The sequence below is a fragment of the Vicugna pacos genome, chromosome 1 (genome assembly GCF_048564905.1).
Source record: "Vicugna pacos chromosome 1, VicPac4, whole genome shotgun sequence".
In the NCBI taxonomy this organism is placed as follows: domain Eukaryota; kingdom Metazoa; phylum Chordata; class Mammalia; order Artiodactyla; family Camelidae; genus Vicugna; species Vicugna pacos.
Genome location: NC_132987.1, coordinates 111,099,664 through 111,118,368, shown reverse-complemented (window position 1 = coordinate 111,118,368; position 18,705 = coordinate 111,099,664). Strand labels below are relative to the sequence as shown.

General features: G+C 39.0%; 1 protein-coding gene across 5 annotated transcripts in view; it reads left to right on the top strand.

Annotated features, from left to right (window-relative positions):
- Nucleotides 1-18,705, top strand: part of GRIK1 (glutamate ionotropic receptor kainate type subunit 1) — a 355,456-nt gene that overhangs the window by 254,497 nt on the left and 82,254 nt on the right. For all 5 annotated transcript variants that reach the window (XM_015244065.3, XM_072968128.1, XM_072968123.1 and 2 more), the window contains exon 7: nt 5,401-5,544. In XM_015244065.3, coding sequence (XP_015099551.2) covers nt 5,401-5,544 — 144 coding nt within the window. The remainder of the gene's footprint in view (nt 1-5,400; nt 5,545-18,705) is intronic.

Genomic DNA, 18,705 nt, shown 5'->3' with positions numbered 1-18,705 from the left:
TGCCACATACATATATAGATGTCCACATGAATATAAAACACAGGGTTTTGTTTAACATATGTATTTTTACTTCCCATCTACTTATTCATTTTCCTCTTTAATATTTTAACTAGTAAGAATTTCTTAGAACTCTGTACCCTTAAAAACATCTTCAAAGAACACTGTTATGTCAAAACACATCCAAACCTGAAAATAAGTAAGTCATGTCTAAATCCAAAAATTTTGACTTCAGACTTAAGAACCATGGCTTTAATTAAAAGAAAAATATTAACTTTAAAAACAGGCATAAAATTCAAGTTAGTTAAGAAACCTGTGACTGAGTTAATAGAGTTCAAAAATAGTGAAACTCATTATTTAAAAACATCTTGAGATTTTTTTTAAAAAAGGCTAGGAGGTTTCATTAACTGAAGTATTAATTAAATTGGTAGAAGTCTGGAGTGATTTTGTAAAATCAACTTTATTATTTTTCGCTATGTATAAATTTCTCTCAGCACTTGGGCTAATTCAACCTATTGGCTTTTGGATAGACTGGAGTGATGGAGTGGTCCATTCTCAGATGGGTGTTTCTCCATCGTTCTGTTATCTGCCTTCCCAGCTCTTCAGATGCATTCACAACGTGAAGTTAAGTCAGTACCTTTATCTTACATGTAAGTGCTTCTTATAATCATGATCCACAGAGAAGACAATTTTGAGAGTCCAACTTGAGCATCCACCTTGAGTGACCACTGTTATCCCTGTGATGAGGGACAGGAAGCAGTGGGCTTTGGTAGAAAAAGCAAGATCTTTCCAGATAAAGGAAACTTAATTTTCAGTCCTTGCTATGCCCCTAAATAACTAAATAACCTAAGTTATTTAACCTGTTTGAGCCTGCTTGCTCATGTGTAAATCTGTATAATAATACTTTATAATGTTACTTTGCTGATTAAATTAGGTGACATATACAAAGCCTTCAGGAAACAGAATTGAATTTGCTTGACGCTACCTGCTGTTTGGCCAATTTGTAGTCACTAAAAGAAGAACAAAAGACATTCTGAAATACAGAGGCAGAATCCTTATTGTGTCCTGTTCAAGGCAGAACCCATTTGTTAACATTCCTCAATTTGCACATGTAGCCCAAAAAGGCCTCTTACCTGAGACCTGTGTGACCCTGTATGACCAGTGGAATCACCCAGGTCTGTTTTCCAACTCCACATACAGTCCTGTTTTCCCTACCCCTGTCTCTTTCAAAAGCTGGCAAATACCCATTGGGATTCACAATGTGCCAGCTTCTGTGCTGGCCTCACTGGACCTGCTGGAGCTGTTGTCCTAGTTACTGAATTTCTAGATTGTGAGTACATGGTAATATCCTCACTACCTTGCACAACCTGTTTCCAAACCCCAGCTCATTTGCAGGTTGCTCTTCTTAGCTTCCTGAGTGCTCATTGCCTCTCCCACCACTTTGGCTCCATCAGAATCATCCACCCCCACCAGCCTGTGCTCCCTTGTAGGGATCATGGAGGCAAAACTCTGGTCTTCCCATCTGTATCAGAATCCTCATTTCAAGAGGCACATCTCAGAAAAGAGAGAAACCAGCTAACTCACACTAAGAGGAAAATTCCTGCTAGCTCTCTGCTGTGGGTGAGATATTTGCATTGTAGCAGAGGAAACTGTGAATACCATGTAAGAAAAGAAGTTCAGGAAATGAAGGGAATGAGGTGTTGTTTGATAGTATTTCCCTCCTAGAGAACTGACTTGTCCATCCATGCCAGGTTAGGTGAGAATGTTTCCAAATATGGAGAGATGGAGAATCTATACCTTTTGCTCATTTGCTTTCCAAAGATTAGGTCTCCCTTCAGCACCCTGGTCTCCTCTAGCTTTTTCCAACAATAGTTATATACCAGGCAGGCAAAAAAATGTGGGGACTCTGTAAGGCCATGTTGTCTGGTTAGTCCTCACCCTAAGGTGATACAGCATCTCACTGGTTTGCCTTGGCGTCCCCAAGCCCACGTTCAGATGTGATGATTTGCTAGAAGGACTCACAGAAATCAGAAAAGGTGTTATACTCACAGTTACAATTTATTACAGCCAAAGGATACAGATTAAAATCAGCAAAGGAAAAAGTCACAAAAGACCAAGTCCAGGAGAAACATGCAGGAGCTTCTTCTTTGCCAGGAGAGCTGCACTGATGTGTTTTATATTCTCAGCACAGATGTGTGATATCACATATGAAGTGTTGCCAACCAGGGAAGCTCACCTGAGCCTCAGTGTTTGGGGATTTTATGGGCGGGGGGAATCAGTCACATAAGCATAGAGCACCCACCCAGCTTCGTTAGTCTCCAGCCACTCCAGAGGTCACACTGATATGGCCCGGCCCAGAGCCCCCGGTGAGCAAATATTCACTGTAAATCACATTGTTAGCATAAACTATCTACCGTATCCAAAGACACCCTGATCAGGCAGGGTATTCCAAGGAGGTAATCTCCCAGAAGCCAGTCAAACGCTAGTCCTTCCTTTGGGATGTGCAGGGTTTGATGAGTCTGAACCCTTTGAGTTAATCCTTTATTGTGCATCACTGTAATAACCCAAACATTGTGCACTGGAGAGAAGCTCACTTTCTGTATGCTTGTTTCGTGATCCATATTGTTGTAAAAGATTCTCTTAGAGGCATTGAGCATCTGTGGTGTCATCCAGGCTTTAGATGTAAATAAAACGTGAACACAAACACATTTGGAAAAATAAAATTTGAAATACAAGCCAACTTTTTTTTTTTAATTTACCTAAAATGACTTGAGAGTGGTTGTTTGGCAAATAGACCTCTAGCACAAAACTGGAAAGGGGAGGAAATTCAGTGGTAGTTCATTATGCTATAAATAAAAAAATACTTGGAGTAAACATCTCTTCAATCTAAGAAAGTGTTGTATGACAAGGGGCAGCATAGTTTTAGGATAAATAATTTTCTTCTTTGAATTTGAAAAGCATTGATCAGGCCTATTTTTTTGAACCATGCTCTTACCCAGCCCAGTGTAGAGACAACGTTGATAAAGAAAGTTAAAATCCTAGTCTTTAAGTTGATGGAAAAGTTAGATCATTGGAATTCCTCTCCTCACACTTCTCTGTCAAATCAACCAATCAGCCATGTAGTGAATATACATACAAAGGTGTAAAAAAATAAAAAAGGAATATTCCACTGCTAAGCATGTCCAAGCCCCCATCACATGATGATGAAAGACATGAGCTCTGAAAGCTAAGCTTCCACCCTGACATGGGATCCTCGTTCCTTGCCTGACTGGCTACATAACTCTAGGCAAGTGATTGACATTATTTCGTAAACTGCCAAGCCTCAACTTCTCTCTCCATAAAATGGGGACAAAACCTACTTCAAAGGCTTAATTTTAGTAATTAAAGGTAATAACATCTGTAAAATACTTACAGTGCCCGTTATGTAGTTAATTGTCAATGAATACTGACCTTTGTTGATCTGTTATTATAATCATTAAATCACCAGACAAAAACTTGATTTAGAGGCAGCTCAGCTTTGCAGTTGGCAGCATGAACTCTAGCACCAACTCCCTGCATTTGAATCTTGGCTTTCCCACCACCAGTTTGGGGACCCCACTGAACCTTGCCAGTTCTTTACCCATAAAGACATGGAGGTTATGGTGAAGATTCAATGTTTTGCAAAATATTTAGAATGGCACCTGACATATAATAAGTGCTCAACAAATGTCAGCTATTGTTACTGATTGTTATAAAAGTCTCATTCTGCCAGTAGATTGAGGGTGGCCTTATAGTAGTCACTTAATTCCCCTGAACCTCAGCTTTCTCATCTGCAAAATGGATTGTGTCAGTTTTGAACTGAAATCATCAGAATATTTTAAAGCTTTAACAATCATCACCACCATCACCAATCTAACTTCTACATGTCAATCTTGCAAATATGAGTGGAACAGTTCATCATCATGTGCACCCTTCAATAGCTCAGCGGGTACCGCGGAGAACTGCAGATGGGACTTGTGTAGAAATACAGCATAAAACCTTGGAATTATACAGTTCTCACAAAAGTATATTTTATTTTAAGCATGAAATAACATTAATTCCTTTAGTAAACATTTATCAAACAACTTTTATGTGCCAAGAACTATGCTAACCACTAAGAAAATGAAGTTGAGCAGTTTCTACCAAGAAACCTACATTCTTTTTGAGAAACAGATGTGAAAACAAATGGCTACGACTCTACTGCATGGAAAATGCAATGGTAGCGATTGCACAGGATAGTAAGTATTCAACGTAGAGATATTCTCTGGACTCAAAAACTGACGGAATGCAAGATGGAGTTCCCCTTATCTTCTCTTTCTACCTCCATCAAGACATGTTCAAAAATGCACAGTAAATGTTGAATGAATCCATTGATTTCAGAAAACCACGTGATAGTCTTCCTTCTATAACCTGGATTCTTGGTTTAATTAACTACCAATTATTGGCTACATGTATGACCCTATACAAATCAATATACTGTCTACAGGCCAGTGTCCTACATAATAAAATTTTATCCATCTGTTCTGCTTTATTTGGTGGGGTTATCGAGAGTTTCAAATGAGCTAATATGTCTGAAGTTGCTATGAAAACCCTCAAGTAAAATATGAAAGTATTTTAAGATTTTATCCTCCAAGAAAACCACAGGGCAGGAGAGTGCACAAAATGCTGGAGGTATTATGTGAAATTTTGCAGATGAGAGAAATTTCATGAGGAATCAAGGAACTACATGCCCAGCCCCCAAAAGGAACGACTATTTGAAGTCTCTATCAGGAAAGCAAGTGCTAACAAGAACATACATTTTTCTGAGCAAGTTACACATGTCTGTGCTTCAGAGGGTCTCCCCAAATCTGCTGTTGAGTCTCATTCCATGACTGCAACCTTCTTGACTCTGGTAAATGGAAGTGACCAACATGAGTATCCTTACCTGGAAACCACGTTAGTTTTACTCCCAACACTTTCTTTCTACCAAATGTAAATAAGGACATAGATGGGTAAACAGAGTCAGGTAAATACCGAGAAACAAAATCCGATATTCAAATACAGAGCTTTTGTAGCTTCCACCTGAATGTAGTTGATCAGAACACTGTGCTTAACATAAGACACTCCAAAAATATGTGTTCCCTGGATCAAGTCTTTTGTGGCTGGTCTGAGTTATTTTTTTTAAGAACTTAAAACAAAGCAGAGCTATGACTACAATTTACTCTGGAGTATAAAGTATTATTTTAGAGAAAAATAGCTATTGGAGAGCAAAACGTAGTCAGCTGGAGAATAAATGGCTGGTGAGTCAGACAAATAGGGGATAAGGAGGCAAGCAGGGTGATTGCACAGGTAAAGGAAGGTAAGCAAAGGTGGAATTGAGCATGTGGTGTGTGTTCTCCTCCACAGACTGAAGCGGCTCTGATGTATGATGCTGTGTACATGGTGGCCATTGCCTCCCACCGGGCTTCCCAGCTGACTGTCAGCTCCCTGCAGTGCCATCGACACAAGCCATGGCGCCTTGGACCCAGATTTATGAACCTGATCAAAGAGGCAAGTGCTGCTCGCTCACTACTCAGTTCTTCCTTTGGCTTAGCGCTGCTGGCCTTGCTCATTTGGCGAGGTCCTTCGCATATGGCTCTGTAAGCATGATGTCTGTAAGGGAAAAGAAGGCGTTGCCAATCAGTCTGCTGGGAGTTCACTGGTAGAGTTTTGTCTAGAAGAACTATCAGGAACTTTCCAATGTGATGATGAGAAGCTTTAAGTAATTAACAGATTATAACATTCACCTTCCCTCATTTCAGCACTGGCCCCACCTGCTGCTGGCCCTCCACACATGTTCATGATACCTCACAGGTGCTTATTCTATCACCTGTGGGTCAAGGGGTAGGTTGGTCCAGATATAGTTCCCGTATTGTCATCCCATAGTCCCAGTGGTTTCCTAAGTCGTGGGTTCTATAGAACTGAACAGGAGGACCCCTTTGTCCTAATGATACACTGATTATTTCACCATTTGTCAGCTAACTGGAAAAATCTGGTCCCTTTTCAAAACATACCACATACATTAAAGGATTTCCAAGAACACAGTACTCACTGTTGCCTTGAAATCCTGGGCACCCTTTCCTTTTCTCTAAGGCAATTTAATTTCCCTTCACAAGATCCTGTTCTAAGATCCTGAGATGCTTTATTGATATAAATCCTTGGATTATCTTTGACCCTGACACACACCTCAGAGTATGTCTGGATTTGACAAAAGGAAATAAAGAACTTGGGGACAGCCAGGTCTGTCTGAGGATACACCATACACAGTGATGCTGCTCTAATGTTTTCTCTATGGGAGGCAGAGATCTACCTCTCAAGTGAAGAGTATCTTTATTTCTCTCTGTACTGGAGGAGGTTGGGATGAGACAAAGCCATGAAAGAGAAGAATGGCAGGGAGCATAGTCCAAGAGAAGGATGCCCAGCTAAGAGCAAGGGAGAAATACGAAGAAAGATACCTACTCTGGGCTTTATCTCTGCTGGTCTCTTCAGTATCTACTGACCCTTTTTTGGGCTCTTCAGTCTACTTCTTCATTGAAGGTTGACTCTGGTCCATAGGGTCAGGACCAGAGAGGCAGGAGGTATGAAGGTTAACAGTACCCAGGCTCCAAACCAAGGTTATCTGCGAAACTGAGACTGGGATGTGGCAAGCAGCAAAGAAGTGCCTTGGGCACACGATTTAAGGAGGCACTTACTTTCAGATTTGAACCCTGCACTTACAGGAGACTGAGAAGGAGTGCTTCCTTTGATTTTGCGCCCTAGACCTCTCTTACCTCATCCTACTCCTGGCATCATCATTATTTGAGTTTAAATTCCAGCTCCAGTAACATTTATGAGCAATGTAATCTGGACAAGTTACTTAAACTCCCTGTGTCTCAGTTTTCTCATCTGTAAAATGGGAATAACACCTTCTAGCTCACAGAATTATTTTGAGGATAAAGAGTAACGTTAATATTTGAGAAGAGTAAGTAGGATCATAGCAAGAATCTGAAATATTAGCTATTCTCTTACTATTGGAATGGACCACTCATAACAGCCCTCATTCCATTTTACTGAGGGTGATGCCAGGAATTTAAAACTGGCAACAGCAGCAGCAACAACAAAGAAATCACAGATCTACATGACATGAAGTACCCTTTCTGATAGCTACCTCGATCAGACATACTGTGCCAAATAGGAAAGCATCACACAGCCACTCCTCTCCCTGTAGTGATCGTGGTTATGTCCTGAATCACCATCCTGATCACCTTGATCCTTAACTAGAAAACAGCTGGTTTCCTTCTGTCTCGTACCAGTGCAAGGAGAGGCAGGAGACCACATGAAAGCTGGGATTAAACACACTGGAGCACCCCAAGCACCTTTTCGCATGTACTTTAGTTGCAAAAGAAGGTGAAATTACCAAGTCATATTTAGATACGTTTAAAGAAATAATGAGCTCTAAGATGAGGGACCCCATTGAAAGCAAGAAAGCATTTTATGTTCATTTACTTCAAAGAACAAATTCCCCATTCTCAGGCTCCACAGCTGGGGGCAGAGGGAAGGATACATTAGGAGCCCATGCTCATCCTTTCTTTTGTCTCCTGAGTCACGATGACTTATACTACCTTTGGCAGAGTGTAGGCACCTGCAGAGAAGATGAGAAAGCTGGTAAACAGAAGCAGTGCCCCAGCCTGCTGAAGGACCAGCAATGAGGAAATGCTAAGACAAACTAAAATGTGCAGAAATGAGAAAACGCAGATCTATTCTTCAATGAGTACCTAATACAATGAAACTTTTCAGCTCTTGGCTTTTATGGCACTTGGTCCAAAAACTTCCCCCAGTCCTTTCCTTTAGTAACTATCACTGTGTAAATGACTTCCAAAACTATAATCCGAAATAGCATAAAGGAGCAAGTCAGCAGACTGAATTTATGGGGTGAAGATCAAATTCGTCACAGGAGGTAAACTTCCTGAGCAAAGAGGTAGCTGTGTGTGCACTAGTCCCTGATAACGCCACACATCATTTAGAACCAGTAAGCCTTTCAGACAGGTCTCTCAAGCCAACTACCTTCCAGTGTGTTATGCCAACTAGAAAGACAGAAAGAATTAAGGAAGATTTTAAACATGATAGGGTGTGTTATAGTGTTATCTCTCTGGGCATTCGTTAAACAAATGCATCTTAGATTATAAGTTCCCTCGGTAACTCAATTCCTAGGACTCTATTATATAAGTAACTTTAACCTGGCACAAGAGGGGACATTGTCCCCAAATTAGAAGACATGGTTTTAGACTGTCTAATGATATAAATTCTACATAGTGGAGAGATGCCAGGCTTCATTTGTAGCTTTCGTTGGAAACTACACCGTTCAGCAGGACACGCAGGGTCCCTAGTGATCTGGGCCCTGACTCCCAGTGCCATCTCTCTTGCCTCCTGCCTCTATCCCGGCATTTACTGAACCTTCCGCCACTCCCTGAACTTGCCATGTGCTTCTTCCAAATGTTCTTACCTCTGAGTGAAGTGCCTCCTCTGGATCATCATTTATGACCCAGCTCAAGGACCAGCCCCTGTCTGCTGGCCCTGACTCACAAATCCAGTCTCCTTCTGTCCGTCATCACTCTTGTTAGACCATCATATTTGTTTGCATGCCCATCTGCAAGCTTTGCTTGTCCAATCTTGATTCCTTAGTGCTCGCACAATGCTGAGTGCAGAGTGAGCACCCGGTAAATAGATGCCAGACAAGAAGATGAATGGATAAGTGTACAAGTGTAGGCAGAGGAGCTGAAGAACGCACACCATTATGAGCAAGTACTACAGGTCACATTTGGCACGTGAATATCATACCCAGACACAATTCAGTAAGACAGAAACCAGGGCCTGGGTAGATCTGTCTCCTGGGGTCCTAGCTTCTAGTGGGAGAGTGAGGCAGGGGTCTCAGGAAAGAGCAGCCTGCTTAACTCTGAACTGGGATTTAATCAGTTTCCCATCTGTGTAAACCTAGTCATTTAGTGTCTTTTTTTTTTTCTCAGTGCCCTCTTCTATAAATTGGGGATAAAAATACCCACTTCATATGTTTGTAAGGATTACATTTAATACATGTGCAGCCTAGCAAAATGTCTGGCATGTAGTGGTTGCTCAAAAAAGGGTAGCTACCATTAAATGGGAGGTTCTTGCTAGAATGTGTACCATATAAGGCTGTTGTCAGGAAAAAATGAGGCAGCACATACAAAGCATTAAGTATATTATCTAGCACCTATAAGAGCTGCATTCTTGGTATTGTTATTTGGCATCATCATTGTTATCACTGGAGTCCAAGTTGAAGAAGCAGTGTTTGTGAAAAGGAGGACAGGACCTGGCAGTGGAAAATCAGGAGCTCCATGCAGCCAGGTGTGCAGCACACAAGAGGCCAAGTGCAATGATGCCAGGAAAGGTGGGAGCTTTCAATCATCGAGCACACATGATTGTTCCAGAGGGACCCAAAGATGTTAGGTAACAATCAGCCAGGCTGAGCTAAAAGAAAACCCTAGCAAACCACATCTCAGGTCAAACCACGTCTGGGAAATGGTGGCTGAATGTGGGGGCTGTGGAAGCTGAAGCACTTTCTGCCTGTGGCCAGAGTTACTCTGGACCCAGAGTGAGTTCCAGATAGCCATAGAGAGAGCAGTGGGAACAGCTGTAGAAAGAGCAAGTATGTCAAAGCATCTGGGCAGAGGAGAGTCTGTAATCACAGCTACTGGGAAGAGCAGTAAACTGTGGGTACAGTGAAGTGTATCAGATTTCAGGTTAAGTCAGTGGTTCTTAACTATTTTCTGGGTTACACACCCTAAATTAAAACTGATTTAAACCATACATCTGTTATTCCCAAGAACGGCATACAAATTTGCAATCTCAGAAGCTTTACAAACATGCTAGGTTCCCTGAAACTCACATTAAGAGTGTCTGAACTGGGTATGAAAGGCAGAATTTGATTGAAAGAATGTTCCAGTATGGTGCATAGCAAAAATCTAAATGAAACATTAGAAATTCTGTTGGGCTCAGACGTAGTGGCCCCCTGTGGAAGTGGCTAGAGATGAGTTTTCATAAATATGGAGAGACAATTGGTGAAAATTACCTGCTGAGAAATTAAAATTTGATTGATAATTGATAAGAACTCACTGTTCTTTAGGCTGAGACGAAATGATAGATCAGATAGTTTACATTGGTAGCTCTGTGTAGGTTTGACTGAAACAGATAAACCCATGATTATTGAGAAATTGAAGACATCTTGGTTTGGAAGTATTATCACTCATAAAGAGATAAAAGGGAAAATAGTTTGTTCAAAAGAAATAGAATAAGTGTTTTTTTTTCTTTTTTGTGTGTGTTTTATTTACAGCCCTAACTTCTCTCGTAAAGTTTATTTTTGTCTTTTTTAAAATTAATTAATTGGGGGGAGATGGTGAGAGGGAGGTCATTAGGTTTATTTATTTATTTATTTATTAGTTTGGTTTTTTTTAAATGGAGGTAATAGGTATTGAACCCAGGACCTCATGTATGCTAAGTATGCCCTCTTCCACTTGAGCTATACCCTCCTCTCCCCTCTTCTAAATTTAGACCAAAATGAATTTAGGTCTAAATTCATTCAACTACTTCCTTGTTGGAAAAATCCACTTGGATGTCTTGCTGCCACTCTCATATCAACAAATTTCCAAATAGAACCCATCACTTTATCTGTTAAATCTATTACTGCTACAACAGGCTCAATGTCAATAAATGACGATGTAACTGGTATGTCAAACACAACCAGTAGGACAGCAAAATCAATTTATTCTTCTTCCCGCTTAAAATTATTTAGTGAAAACTGGGTAGAGAGTGTGACATTTTTGTTTACTAAAGTAATGACAATCCTCGAGTCCCTTTAAGTTAAATTTAGTAATTAGAATATCTAGTCTAAGATATCAATCAAAAATCCAACTTGATTTACCGTCAGATTCCTTCTCTCCCTGAGCTTTGCTGGAAGACTCTCAGGAAGTGGTGGTATGGTTGGCTCTCCTCTTCCTCCTTTCCTTGCTTACTTCCTCACAACACCCTTAGCTGTTGGACCTCCTACCAGGCTCAGAAAGTGTTCGGACACTTCTTACTTGGCTAGGATGCTCAGTACTTCCCAGGCTTAGCAGAAAAGTCCTATATTAAGCTGGTGTCCCTGGTAAGCCTGGTAGATTTTTAAAGCTGTCTTTCTTGAAGCATTTTATGGCTCTTCATGACTTTCTGTTGGTCAGTCTCTCCTGATGTTTCTTTGAGTGGATCCCTGTTGTAGATAGAAGGGTACTGTACTTCCTCATCCCCTTGGCATCCACTAGTACACCTCTTGTTCTTTCTGCTGAAGTCTCCTCAACCCTTTAGATAGCCTTATTGACTATAACCCAAGACAATCCCACCAAGGTGCTGTACATCCAAAGGAAACGCCCACTCATCCTTTCCTTGGAAATTCTAGGTGTGTTTCTAATTGTGACATGGCAGACTTCTGGTTGGCCCACCATCTCAACTGGTTAACTTTCATGTAGCCTTATTTTGTCACTTGGGAATCACACCATAGTCTATTGTCTACCTTAAATTTCTCATGTTTGAGTCAGCCATTGGTCTTCTGCATCTCCAGCTGTAGCCAACCTATTTTGGATTTCTCTAAATGGCCCCCAGGAAGTTCTACTCACTAGAAATGGAGTTAGGAAATTGTATCCTGAAAGCAGAAGTGTTAACTCAGAGAGAGGCAACAGCTCTCTCCAGAGAAATCTCTTTAGCAATCACCTTTACCGTGCACATGACCCTTTTTGTAAATCCTTGATCTAGAACAATCTCTGAGGGGACTTCCTTTGTGCATATGCATATGCATTATCTACCCACTCTAGTCTCCTGATATCATATAGGTACCTGACTTGACACATTCCAGTAGGATAGACCATGTCGTTCAAACCAGACCTCTACAGGTTTGTCTAAACTTCTCCATCCACCTCAGCCCACTCATCTCATTAAGACCTGTCCAACTTTCTACCCTAAATATTCTTTAACAATGTTCCTTGCCTACCACCCTCATCATTTCTCACCTGAGCTATTAAAATAGCCTCTAACTAAGTCCCATGTCTTGAGTCTCAGCCATTTTACAACTGTTATTTCCATGTAAGCGGAGTGATATACATAAATGCATAGTAGATACCGTAACTTCTAGCAACACAAACTTACTTGTAGTTTCCCGCACCTACCGTGCTGTTCTCATACAAGGAAGACAGGTGAGTTTCTCTTTTCCTGACCAAAACCTGCCTTATCACATCCCTTTTGTTGAACTCCTTTCAGTCTGCCCCTGTTTTACTATGAAAATGTGATTTATTGATTTATTTTGATGCAATGAAGATTAGAAGTTTCAGTACATAAACAAGATACTCAAAGTCAAGCTTTTAAAAATCAAAGAGTAAAAGATAAAATTCTCCACTGTGGCATCTATATTTGCTTTGATATTTATTTGGACTTTTACTTCGTATGTCAGCATTGAGTGGGTTTTTTTTTTCCTTAATGGAATCCAGTTGAAAAATTACAGAGTTGAATAAAAAAATGTCCCTGGAGAAACATAAGCTTTGACATGATTTTATCCTATTGTGGCATCACTGAGTAACGGTCCCCATTACAGCATGCCATCTGATTTTGATTGTCAGGACAGGCTGTCCCTTGGGTTAATTAGATGACATTGGATCTGGCAGCAAATTCAGTCAAGTTTCTACTCTTCAGAAAAATTTCCATTTGTGTTTCTCATTCTGTACCTATTGAAGATTACCTGCATTCTGACTCCTAGCTTGTACTGTGTACATGAAAACCATTCATCCTAGCATCTTCTCACATTTAGGACTTTTAGATCTAAAGGAAGAGTGAATTTTTCTGGTCCTTCCTTCAATTCCCTATGCAGCTCTGGACAAAGAAATAATACCAGTTCCTAAAATGTCTAAAGTTTACAGTTTTAACCAATGATTTGCATTGTCTTGTTTGTAACTAAAATGCTAAGATATGACCTTCAAATATTTAATCAGCGGCAAGGGGAATAATCACCTGTCAGAAATGTTGAAAGGGGATGTCAGCATAAGATGGGAAGTTCTGCCAAGTTCTCCTTAGTTTGTGATTCTAAATAGCATTTTTATTTATGAGATAGCATTCAGATTCATGTCAATTATCATCCTCCTCCAATTCAGCTACTAATGTCCTGGCTCTGCAATGTTGATTGAAGAATTTGCTTTCTGTACCCCTCTGTTGGGTATGTGTGTATATGTGTATATGTGCACATGAACACACATGTTTAATTACTTAAATGCATGTCATTTTATAAATAAATATGCACATGTGTATGTTTCTATATGTATGTGTGTATATGCATGTATATGTTTGTATATATTTGGGGATGTGTGAGTGTGTATGTGTTTGTGTGGATATGTTGTGTGCCTACATATATTTGTGTGCATATATATTTCATTCAGCAATTTGCTTTTCCAGTCTATCTTAAGTTTTAGAATATATCTAGCTTGATGTGTATTTATTATTTAGCCATTTCATTCATTTTCATTAAAATCTAGTATTCCATTATTCATTCAAAAAAAAAAATCTACTGAATACATAGTACATAGCAGCTGCTATTCTAAACACCAAGAACGCGATAGTGGGCAAGACAAAGCTCTTGCTCTCATGGAACTAATACTCTAATGGGGGGAATCAGACATACATAAAATGAAATATTGTATTTCACATGGTGACAAGGATTATCAGAAAAGCAAAGCTCAGAAGAGGGTAGGGTGTGCAGGGGTCCTTGAAGAAAGAAATGGGCATTGCTGTATTACATAGGGTAGTTAGAAAACACTTCATAGATAATGTGAAATTTGAGGACAGTTCTGAAAGAAAAGAGGGAGCAGGACACGCAAATATTAAGAGAGTAAAGGATCCAAGCAGAGGAACAAATCATGCATTAAATATACTACAGGGTATTTATCCATCTCCCCATGAGTACATATTTTGGCATCCTCCATTTCTTCTGCACATTGAAACACTGTTGTGATGCACACCTGAGAAATAGTCCCATATGCACAAATGCAAGATTTGTTCTAGAGCATCACTGTCCAGTAGAAATATCATGTGAGTCACATAGATGTTAGATTTTCTAGTAGCCACATTAAAATACCAAAAATATACAAGTGTAATTAATTTTAATTATGCATTTTATTTAATCCAGTATATCCAAAATATTACCACTTCAACATGTAATCAATATAAAATTACTATTTTACTTTTTTCATTGTAAATCTTTTCAATTCAGTTTGTATTTTCAACTTCAGTCCTCAGTTTATACTAGCCACATTTCAAGTGCCCAATAAACTTGGTGACCAAAGAAATGAATGCTTTCTTTTTTTTTTAACATTTTTTATTGAGTTATAGTCATTTTACAATGTTGTATCAAATTCCAGGGTAGAGCACAGTTTTTCAGTTACACATGAACATACATATATTCATTGTCACATTTTTTTTCGCTGTGAGCATGAATGTTTTCTTAACACCGTATCCCACTCAATCAGGCAAACTAAGGACAGACATAAATTCAACCCATGTGGAATCCACATTTTTGTCTTGATTGACAAAGAACATACTGATTAGTGATAAATATGTACCCAACAAAGTCAATATTTGATTAATATGACCAAAGTAATTTAAGTAACTCAAGGCAGAATGATTTGATTTCCAGAGTTAACTGGTCACATTATCCAAATAATTAAATAAGCACCCTTTCCCACCCACTTCACACCCACTGGGCCTCAGATTTGTCTTCCTGACCATTTAGGTGATTTGCAAGTACAGAAGCCAATTTAGTCCATTTTGCAAACCATTCCATCACATGAACCAGTGCCAAAGGAAACTAGTTTATGAAAAAAGAAAAGCCAGATGCATATTCTAAGATAAATCCTTAGGAAATAAAAAACAGTTTACCCAGAGTTCATGGCAAAGATACAGTTAAAGTCAGCAGATTTAAAGTTGGAAATCAAATATTGGCAAGAAAAGCCATTATATTTTTAAATTATGCAGTGATCCATGCAAGCTGTTATTGCAAGATAATGGGTTATAAACAACACACATAATAGTTAAAATAATTATATATTGAACAGATGAGACTATGATAAATGCATCATTTTGGTTCCTGAAATAGCTGACATCCAAAGAAGCTATATGGTCTAAAGGTTATGTTTATCAGTTCTTCCTTTGCTTAATATTTATTTTCATCACCATTATTATGTATACTTCAGATTTGTTTTTAAATAGCTTTTCTGAGAACTGGCTTAATATTGTGGGTGACTGGACAGAGATCACATTGCTTAGATAGAGGGTGAATTTCAGGTATCTGCCATTGTATCATACTCCAGGGACCCGAGTAAGACTGTAATTGTACGGTTAGTCCATCAGGGCTGTGTTTGTACAATGGATATAGAATGGGCCTCCTTTAATTAAAAACAAATAAAATAAGACCACAATAAATTGTACTTGTTAGCTCTTCTATTCAGGAGACAGACCTAAGTATAGACAAATTTTTGAAATCATAAAATCATTTCTCTGCTCTCTTTTCTCTGCACCATCTCCCCCAAAGTACTTTCACCTCTTGATCTTACACTTAGGAATTTTATGATAAAGTGTTAGCAAAATGAAGGTTTGCTAAATGAAAGAATGACTGTACTAATTAAGGAGTCAATAAATGCTTAAAGGGTTGTTTCTTTCATGCATATTCATAGGCCAATAGGAAATTCCTAAACTTGGAAAGTCTTCAAAACTCAAAGAAAAATCTCCTTACAGTTGGATTGAGATGCAAGAGCTGATTTTGGTAGGTGCAAGAAAACCAAATCTGACTGCCCCTCCAATCCCATCAGCATAGGCACAATGGCCTTGAAGAGGTCACATGATTTCACCCCTTTGACCTGCAGGCTATACAGTCTGCTTGTCCAGATCTTCCTAGGTGGAAAAGAAAGGGGACAGGAAAATATGGTGGCAAACTGAGCTATGTTTATCCTCATTGTGGTCCGTTGCACCCCCAGTAAGAAGAAGATCCCAGTTCCCAGGTCTTGCTAACTTCCCTCTGCCTTTCTCCTCCTACGTAAAAGTGTGTGAATTTGGAAGTGCAACTTTATTCAACCATATCTTCTACAAATATTTTGGAGGTCTATAAAATGCAAATTGAATAGGAATCAAAGATAAGTAAAATATTTCCTGCCATCAAGGAATTGACAGTCAATTAGAGAAGAGATGGCTAACACAAATAGTTAACCTAATATACAGTTGCTACATACACATACTTAATAAATTCATAGTTGACAAGATATACAGTATTAAGGTAATAGTTAACATAATACAGGGCCTAATAAAGTGTGCCAGAGAAATTGCCCTCTACAAGAGCACAGAGACTATAATCATATTTTTTCCCCTCTTAAAAGATTTATATCCCAGAGGTCCAATTTTTCACTCTTAATTTGGGTTGCAGGTTTTGGCATAGTCCCCTTAATGTCTGCAAAACTTTTGAAATGTGACTAGGTAACCATTTCAATATTCAGCATTTGTTTTCAAACACTGCATTTCTAATGGAACCCATCCTTCAGGCACTCATGGCAAAAATGAAGACTCCTTGCCAAAGGTTAATATTGAAAATAAGCTGGGTGATTCATTTACTGTAATTGATTGATTGCTCTTCAGAATTCCCAGACTAGACATAGTGTGCTCACCAACGCATAAAAAATTGATGGTGCTAAACATCGATCAATAAAATTATGAAGAGAGTATGTGCATCAATTAACAAAAACTAGAGAGAGAATTGCTAAACAATAGAACATACAAATAAAAGGAGAGCGGAGGCTTTCCTGTTGTGTTCAATGTTGACACGTATAACCTAGCAGTCAGTCTATGGTTTAAAGATAAAGCAGTCATGGTTTAAAGCTAGATGGGTCTGACAATAAAATTAAAATTTAGATTTTTTTTAACATAGATAATCAGAATTCAGGAGCACTATTTTCCTGTGTTAGATTTGTGTGTTTGGTTTAGCAAGTCAGTTGCTTTCCATGCATTGGGAACAGACCAATTCATTTAAAGAAAGAAGGATTAATAATGTGCATTGTTTTATATATGTATATATATGTATAACCACTCTCCATTAACTATTTCTCATAATGTGTTAAGGTACTGTGCTTCTAATACATATACATGTACACACAACCACACACACAAATACACAACAGTTCTCTAGAGTCTTGGAATTCAAAAAAAGTCCAGTCTCACATTGGTCCCATCCTTGAAGAGCTATGTGACTTTGGGCGAGTCACATCAACACCTTGTCTCAGCCAGGTCATAATTCTGAGTCTGTGTCCTTATAGGAAAAGGCCTAAAGAGTGGAAAGGAGGCTGATCAACTACTTTTCCACCCTAACAGTCCCACCAATTCCCTTATATTCCTCCGTGCCTCATGTCAGACAAAGTAGGAACACTACATGGTGAGAGAAGCTCACACCCTGTGGACAGCCTACTAGAATAAAGTCTACATAAGCTTGGTGGTCAGATTTGCCCGGGAGTATTTACCCATACGATTATAAGAATTGCTCTGTCAGCTCAGATCAGTTTGGAGTGCTAGAATACAAATTTTCTCTTCTCTGTTAACTGAGTGGTTCCATGTGCTTGTCTTGTGGAGAATGCAGAGATCACTGTGGTCCCTGTCCATGAGGTATGTATAGCTAAGACAGCCTTGAACACTTCACTAAGGCTTAGGACAGAGGAAAGGTGAGAGCAACTTTGAAACTGAAAGCCAATCACATTGAGAGCTCTTTGTTCACCCAGACTGAGTTAAATTGAAATTATTAGCAGCAAAAAAAAAAAAAAAGAAGTCACAGAAATACAATCAGAAGAAAATATGAAGAAGGAAGAAGCGGTCTTGCATCGATGGTGACTAGTAGATGGATCCTGATATGAGTCAGGTGAAGAATCCTTTCTTAACTGCCCACTTAAAGGGCAGGTTGGATATAGGGTTAATCCTTCAAGGTGCCTAAGGCTGATTTTCTTTCTTTTTTAAAGTTTTATAATTTTTTTATCAAAGTATAGTCAGTTTATAATGTGTCTATTTCTGGTGTACAGCATAATAGTTCAGGCATACATATACATACATATACTCATTTTCATATTCTTTTTCACCATAGGTTACCACAAGATATTGAATAGAGTTCCCCATGCTATACCATAGGTCCTTATTGTTTATCTATTTTATATACAGTAGTTAGTATCTGCAAATCTCAGACTCCTAATTTATCCCTTTCTACTCCTTCCCTCCCTGGTAACCATAAGTTTATTTTCTATGCCTATGAGTCTGTTTCTGTTTTGTAAATGAGTTCATTTGTCTTTTTGTTTGATTCCACATATAAGTGATATCATATGGTATTTTTCTTTCTCTTTTTGGCTTACTTCCCTTAGAATGACAATCTTCAGGTCCATCCATGTTGCTGCAAATGGCATTATTTTATTTTTATGACTGAGTAGTATTCCATTGTATAAATATACCACACCTTCTTTATCCAGTCATCTGTCAATGGATATTTAGGTTATTTCCATATCTTGGCTTTTGTAAATAGTGCTGCAATGAATATTGAGATGCATGTATCTCTCTGAATTAAAGATCCCTCTG